Source organism: Mus pahari, chromosome 14, assembly GCF_900095145.1.
Source record: "Mus pahari chromosome 14, PAHARI_EIJ_v1.1, whole genome shotgun sequence".
In the NCBI taxonomy this organism is placed as follows: domain Eukaryota; kingdom Metazoa; phylum Chordata; class Mammalia; order Rodentia; family Muridae; genus Mus; species Mus pahari.
In genome coordinates, this window is record NC_034603.1 from 22,079,868 (window position 1) to 22,087,696 (window position 7,829).

Here is a 7,829-nt window from a genome sequence, read left to right on the forward strand (position 1 = left end):
GTATTTCCAAATTACTACTCTGAGAAGCCACAAAACTCATGGAGGAACATGATGGCCATGCAGGAGCACTGAGTCAGGGCCTCAAAAAAGATGCTCCCTGGCTTGGGACTCCTTTCCAGTCGCGTGGAGTGTTGGCCTCAGGGAAGCCCCCTTTGCTCGCTTCCTCTTTTGTTGGGAGCAAGAAAACAAGCCCATGAGCCTTTGTGGTGGTCTGAAAGGAAACGGCCCCCATAGACTCATAAGGAGTGGCATTTTTAGAGGTGTGACCTTGTTAGAAAACGTGTGTCACCAGGATTGGGGTTTGAGTTCTCAGAAGCTCAAGCCAGGCCTAATGGCTCACTCTCTCCTCCGGCTGCCTGCAAATCCAGATGCAGAACTGTCAGCTACCTTGACAATACCATGTCTGCCTGCGTGCCACCATGCTTTCTGTCATGACGATGATGGACTAGACCTCTGAATTGTAAGCCAGCCCCAGTTAAATGTTGTCCTTTGTAAGAGTTGCTGTGGCCGTGGTGTCTCTTCACAGTCATAGAAACCCTAACTAAGACAGCCTTGAAGAGGTAATGTCACACCTGGGATGCCATTTTGTTCACACCGTGTTGACTCTGGAGCAAAATAAGCATGTCCAGGAGTTAACCATAGGGGGATCTGTCACCTGCAGCAGGCAGAGTGAATGCCCCGGGGGACACCCTCCTGGGGGTTGCAGAAAGTTTATCCAGGGAGCCTGAACACTATTCCTATGGGAACGCACTCTGGCACAGGTACTTTTCCAAGCATGCGTAATATAAAATGTAGTATATGCTACAAGAAAGGAAGATGGAGGAACCTGTCATGTGACACTCCTGTAACCCCAGGCTCTCTAGCGAATTCCAGGCCAACCTGGGCTGCATAGTGAGATTCTTTTTTTTTTTTTTTTAAATTTTAGAAGTTATTATTTTATGTGCATGCATGTTCTGCCTGCATGTATGTCTTTGCACCAAGTGAGTGTCTGGTGTTCAAAGGCCAGAAGAAGGCATTGAGCGCCCTGGTATTAGAGTTACAGACAATCATGAGCTGCCATGTGGATGCTGGGAATCAAAGCTGGGGCTTTTGAAAGAACAGCTATTGATTTTAATCACAAAGCCATCTGTCTATCAGGATGTAGTGAAACCTTTAGGAGGTGGGAAGGGAGACCTTAGCTCATTGGGGGCATGCATTTAAAGGGAATTTTGGGACCTAGTTTTTCTGTTTTTTGTTTGTTTTGTTGTTGTTGTTTTTTTCCTGGTCACCATGAAGTGACCAGGCCCTCTCCATTACTCAGCCATGATCTACAGTGCTGCCACGGGCCCAAAACAGTGGAGCCAACCAACCATGGATGGAAACTATGAACCAAAAGAAGTATTGCCCGCCTTTTAAGTTCGTATTTCCAGTATTTTGTCATAGCAGCTGAAAACTGACTGATACAAGACCTCACCTCTGACTCAGGCCTAGCTTCCACTGTTCTGTGTTCTGGGCAGGTTGGGGGTCCAGATCTGTGCTGAGTCAGTGAGGGAGTCCAGGTGCTGAGCTGTTCTGCCGCTCTTGCTAATCAGAGAGAGATCATCTCCCGTCTGAAGCAGGCTGGTCAGAGCCACTAGGATGTTGGTGGAACATGCATCACTCTTAAGGGAGGAAACAAACAACTGTCCTATTTGTCCTTGCTGCTGAGATTAGCTGGAAGAGACTGGCACCAGGGCAAGTCCTTCAGCCTTTCTGAGCTCGTACACAGGACAAGGATCATCTTGCTCCCTTTCAAGTTCATGCAGGGAACATAGAAGGATAACATCAACTAAACAGGGAGGGCTGGAGGGCCTGAGGCATGTCAGCTCCATTATAGGTACCATTTGGTATCATTCCTTCCTCCAAGTCTGGCTGGGTGCTGGCTTCCTGTGTGCCTGCAGAAGAGAAACAACCCAGAAAGCAGCAGTGTCTGTACACCCACCGATGCTTCTGCCAGTGTAGAAGCTGGTGCAGAGTGGGAGTGCCTCTGAGTCCCAGTCTCCTAGTGACAGACTGGCTACCTGGCTAGTGGGGGTTCTGAATGCACATGGCTGAGGCTAATCCTGGGCCCTACAGGGACCCACGGAGGCCTCAGTCTTATAGCCCCCAAATGGGTCCAGGTCAGACACTAGTGAAGATATCTGATTTTGTTGGGGACCCAGACAGAGCTCTCCATAGTGACAAAGCGATATAGGACAGTTCTTGCTTAATACAGACACCTTTTGACTACCCTCAAACATTTTATGGGCTCTGATTCCATTAAGTAACTTGGAGGAAGCTGGGTGTGGTGGTACACCGCTGTAACCCCAGCATTGGACTCAGGTGGATCAGGAGTTCAAGGTCACCCTTGGCTACACAGCATGTCTTATGAAGGCCAGCCAGCCTGGCACGGTCTTTGTTTGGAGGATGCTAGCACATGGAAGTGTCTGGGTAGTTCCTGCCCTCACCCCTTTCTTTGGTTCTTGGGGAGTAAGGGGAGATAAAACTTGCTGGTCATTCCGAGAAGCAGGAGGAAGATCAAGGAAGCATGGGAGAATCTGTAGGGAGCTTGATGTTGAGCACAGAGATAGGTCACTGGGGTCTAGGGGTTTGAGTCGGGGGGACTTCTGAGCAGGGATTGGGGTTTTAGGCTGTCAATGAGCAATGAGGAACCATGGAAGATTTAACAGAAGTATCAGAGCACTGGCATTTTCAAACGTCCCGTCGTTATTCCTGGAGGCAGAGAGGCCAGCCTGGGTAGGTCATACAGAGGACCTCAACTGGGGCAGCTCTGGAGGTGGAGGGATGTGGGCTAGTTATCAATTAGTCAGGGATGGACACAGTCATGCTTTCTGCTCCCACCTTTGCCCCTTGCAGTAGAGTCTTCCCGAAGCAGCCAGAACCATCCTGTTTATACTGTAAGTCCAGTTATGCCAGCCCTCTCGGGTACAAGCCAAAATCCTTTCCCGTGTCTACAAGGTCAACACAGCCAACACAGATATCCACCCCACATCGGCCTGACCTCACCTGCTGTTCAGTCACCTCACTCACACCTCTCCAGACACCGCTCACTCTTCTCAGGACCCGAGAACACAGCCTCTTCCCTGCCCTACGGAAGGCCTTGGCATTTCCTGCTCCTTCCAACAGCATGCAACTTTCCCCAGCCAGCCAACAGGTGCTCACCACCACCTCAGGTGCCCGCTCGTGTCGCCTTCTCTGTGAAGGCTTTCCAGACCCCTCAGGTAAAACAAATGATAGAAATTTCCATTGAGCAACCTCATTTCCTTTGTACTACTACTGTTCACGGTTTATACTTGTGTGTGTGTGTGTGTGTGTGTGTGTGTGTGTGTGTGTGTGTGTGATATGCTCTTACTATAGCCCAGGTTGGCCTGGAACTTGCTACACAGCCAAGGATGGCCCTGAACACCTGATTCTACCAGCATTTTCTCCCCCCAAGTCCCGCCCCATCCAGGAATTACAGGTGTGAACCACCACTCCCGTTTTCAGGCAGTGCTGGGAATTGAATCCAGGAGTTTTGTACCTGCTTGGTAAGTACCCGGCTGGTAAAGCTACACCTCCAGGCCCAGTTTTTATGTTCTGGTTGTTCAAAATGTTTTCCTAGTAATACATCTGGTCAGTACTTAGTTGAAGGCATGAACTGAGGTTGGGGATGCAGGGATTGGGCAGCTGTTCTCCAGGACTTACTACTTCCCAGTGAAAGCTTATAGGAATTGAATGAGGATGAAGACGGTGGAGGGAAAAGGAAACACACACACACACACACACACACACACACACACACACACACACATGAATGATGATTGCCCATGCACGTAAAAGCACACATGTATTGCTAGATAGAGTAGGTCCTGACCCTAGAGCTCCCACACTCTCTGGGGTCTGAGTAGGGACAGAGGTAACTCCAGACTTGGCTCAAGGAGAAAGCAGGTAGAGTCCCCCGAGGCACTGGAATAGAAAGAACGGGGTGGAGGCTACGGAGATAGAACTACCCACTCTCCAGGGATGGGAAGGGGGTCTCTGGAGCAAAGTCCTCTATGGCAGCTCTCTCTGTAGATCCAGAGAGCACCCCAGTCACGGTTCAGAGATCTTTATTTTTCCAGATACCAACACACCTAGTCACTGACTACTGGAAATGGTTGAGAACACCTCTGACATGTTTGTAAAAGAAGAATGAGGTGGAACGTTTAACCTCTAAACTCCAGCCCAGTCATAATTATAGCCACTTGTCACGGGAACAGCAAATGGATGGGGGAGGGGGATAAAATCCAGCTCAAAGAATCTTATAAAAGCAGTTGGGGAGGTGCTCACTTGGTAAAGGGGACCTGAGTTCAGGTCCCCAACACCCATGTAAAAAGCCCTGTGTAAGCACACACCTATAATCTCAGTGCTGGGGAGCTGGGGAAAGGAGAAGTCCGGGAGCTGACCTGCAACCTGGCCTCACTGAACCAGTGAGAAGCCCTGTCTCAGAACTTAGGTTGGAAAAGCAACAGCGGAAGACACCCAACATCAGCCTCTGGTCTCCACATACCTGTGTACACACAGGGACAAAAGTTAATGTAATACACACACACACAAGGCGAGGTATGGAAAATTCCTACCAGTTATTAATAAGAAGTTAAGTAAATCTGGGGTAAGTGGTCAAAAAGTTTAGGGTAATTCCTATGAGAACCTCTCTAAGGGACTGAGGGGAAGGACAGTTTCTCGCTGTCATTTCAGCACCGGACACGCAGCCAGTACACAGCAAATCACAGTGGTCTCCTACCTGCTGTGCTTTATGTACCAAAAAAATAATGTGTGGAAACTTTCAGTGTGGGTGAGAGGGAGGAAGCAGGTGGGTCTTGTTGCATGTAGATGGTTACAATGTGAACTGATAACAGCCTTCTGGTAGCACAGAATACACAGCACAAACGGACATTATTCAGGCTCATTAAACAAATGAGCCAAGGTGGTTTCTCACCCAGAGCAAGCATCGGGGTTGGCCCACAGGTTTAGGATCCAGGACAGCTGTGGGTTCAAAATGCACGTCATAGTGGTACAGTGTGCTATGTGCTGTCTGTGTTCATCGAGAAGCCGACTCTGGAAGCAGGGTAATCAGGGTTGCTCTCCTCCCCACCATTTCAGAGACTCCAGCTTGGTGTTTGGCTTGCATGTCTGTGTGAGGGCATCAGATCCTCTGGAACTGGAGTTGCAGACGGTTGTGAGCTGTCATGTGGGTGATGGGAATTGAACCCAGGTCCTCTGGAAGAGTAGCCAGTTCTCTTAACCACTGAGCCATCTCTCTAGACCCCTGTCAAAGTACCTTCTAAGGCCCCATGCTAGTCTGTGAATGGGCTGCCCCTCTAACTCTGTGACAGAGAGGTGAGCGTGACCAGCAGTTCAGACCAGACATTACTACTGTTTATCCCAGGATATGAAAGGGCCTGAATCAGGAGGCGCTGAAGCTCAGAAAGTTTACTCAGAAATTTTAGTGGCTGCCTCAGCTTCCCCAGTCAGTTTCGGCTGGATGTTGTGGTTGTCTGTTTGATGATGTCACCTCTATCTGTTGCTATTTGTCCTTTTACTTGGAACCCTCAGCGGAGGGAATTCTCTTCATTAGAAACTCCAGCTGACTGCCTTAAAAGGGCTTCCCTAGTCGATTCCTATTGGGCATTCTGAGTGCCAAGTTGATTCTGTTTTGCTTCTATCCATCCATCCATCCATCCATCCATCCATCTCTCATTTATGGTTTTAAATTTACCTTACCGTATGTTTAATAAAACCGAAATGGTAGATTATTCCCCATAATGTGCGGAACATGGCAATCAACAGTCATTCATCAACCCGGTAACTTTTATAGTTTTAAAAGTGGGAGTCTGATTAGGTTTAGGTAACCAAAAGGTGCAAGGCAGACCTCACTTCGAGTGAACTGGGGTGCATCCAAGGAGTGTAGAATTTCTACTGCAGGTGGTGGAAAAGGCCCAAGCTTCTTAGAGGGAAAGGCAGTGTGTTAGTTCTAAAACACTGCCTTTTGTCTCAAGAAAAAGTCAAGCTTGCCCCCTAGTGGGAGGAGGAAGGAAGAGGAGAAGAAAAATAGTGAGTGTGCGGACAGAGGGACAGAGAGCGACCTAGGAAGAGAGTACCAGGAAGGGGGCACCACCCATGCAGGCTAGGGACCACCCATGGCCACTCATGCAGACAGTGGGCACACCAGGGTCTTCATGGCCCATGCTTTCTTTTCCATAGGTCTTGATTCTGTAGCGAACTCTTGCCTCCCTCCGTCTCTTGATTCTCAGCTATCAGCTTTCCTGACCTCACCCCAGGCCAGACTCCTTGTTACACTACAGCAGCAGACCTTAGTATTAACGATGATATCCCTTATGGCTTACTCTACCATCCAACTCAGGCTGTGGGAACAACATGAGACCTGTCTGGCTCACCACCGAACCTAATGTCTAGAACAGGGCTGAGACCTGAACTGATCTTACAGCACACTGGAGCTACAGCCTGCACTGGAGGATATCAGGCCAGACACCAGCTAGTTCTAGGGCAAGCAGAGGGACTTTATTAGAAAGGCCAGAAGGACATATATTTACACAGGCCACGAGGGAATATTAAGTGAAGCAGAGGCAAGACAAGATTTCCCAGCTCAGACAAGTTCCACCTTGGCATTGGGGTATACAGCCACCACGTCATATCCCTCCGGCGGCTTGACTCGAGCCTTGGCGTGGTTCTCGCAGTATAGCCGTTCATCTAGGAAGAAGTATCCACGCTGTTTGAGATTCAGGCCGCAGTCGCTGCACATGAAGCACTCGGGATGGTAGAGCTTGTCCCTCGCCTTGACGATGGTTCCCCTGGTGGGGAGAACAGAGGGGCAGATGACTGACAGATTTTAGGACAAGCCTCTACCCGTGGCCTTGGAAAAACAGAAGTGGGGTCGGGGCGTGCAGGTGGGCAGTCTGGGTACTCACACGATCCCGTGGCCGCAGCGCGTACATTCTGGTAGCCCCTGCAGGCCACTCAGTGGAGCACCCAGCTTGCTGGCTGCTGGTTTGAGGTTCCGGGGACCACCGGACCCAGGCCGATCCCCTGAAATCCAGAGGGCAGGTGGTATGGATGGGGTAGGTGAGATAAGAACCCCATTTCAGCGGGATGTTGCTTCTGGACACTGGTGACCAGAAGCTTAGAGGAGAAGTTCTTGGTTTGTATGAGGTAAGGGAGAGTCACGGGGTGGTGGAGTGGGAATTGGGAGGGTGAGGGCACAGAAGGGATTTTAAGAGGGGTGGATGGCTAGGTGTGGATTGGGTGGGGTTGGACTGTGAAGGGTGAGCTGGGCACTGTAGGGGGAGGGGAGACAGGAGGTAAGGTGATAGGAGTCTTACCACCGTCGCCAGCCTCTAGCATGCCTTGCAGGTAGCGGAAGGATCCAGACTGTTTGGGCTCCGAGGCTGCGGGCTCTACTGGCTCCCTTAACATCCTGTATACCTCTGAACCCAGATCTACCCTGCAGTCCCGGTTCCGAGGGAGAACCCTGGCTGTGTCAGCACTGGGAAGGGGAGAGATGGAAGGCCAGCATGGTATTTCCAGCCTTGGGCCTGGCAGCCTTCTAAGTCAAACTATAACTATGTGAGGGTCTCAGATCAAGCGACGGGGGCCAGGAAGGAACTGCAGAGATTTGAAGGGTTAAGATTGATCTGGGTGTCGGGGATCCATCCCATCATCAGCCACCCAACCCAGACACTATTGCACATGCCAGAATGATTCTGCTGAAGGGACCCTGATATAGCGGCCTCTTGTGAGGCCATGCCAGTGCCTGACAAACACAGAAGTGGATG

The 7,829-nt window shown here is 50.2% G+C and overlaps 1 protein-coding gene across 1 annotated transcript in view; it reads right to left on the bottom strand.

The window, feature by feature from the left end:
• Window positions 1-6,544: 6,544 nt before the first annotated feature.
• The window catches only part of Pdlim4 (PDZ and LIM domain 4), a 14,927-nt gene continuing 13,642 nt past the window's right edge, over window positions 6,545-7,829 (bottom strand). Inside the window, exons 4-8 of the mRNA XM_021213387.2 lie at window positions 7,736-7,807; window positions 7,644-7,659; window positions 7,377-7,600; window positions 6,966-7,083; window positions 6,545-6,848 (exon numbers count right to left, since the gene is read on the bottom strand). Of these exons, the coding sequence (XP_021069046.1) occupies window positions 6,644-6,848; window positions 6,966-7,083; window positions 7,377-7,600; window positions 7,644-7,659; window positions 7,736-7,807 (635 nt within the window). The 3' untranslated portion in view covers window positions 6,545-6,643. The remainder of the gene's footprint in view (window positions 6,849-6,965; window positions 7,084-7,376; window positions 7,601-7,643; window positions 7,660-7,735; window positions 7,808-7,829) is intronic.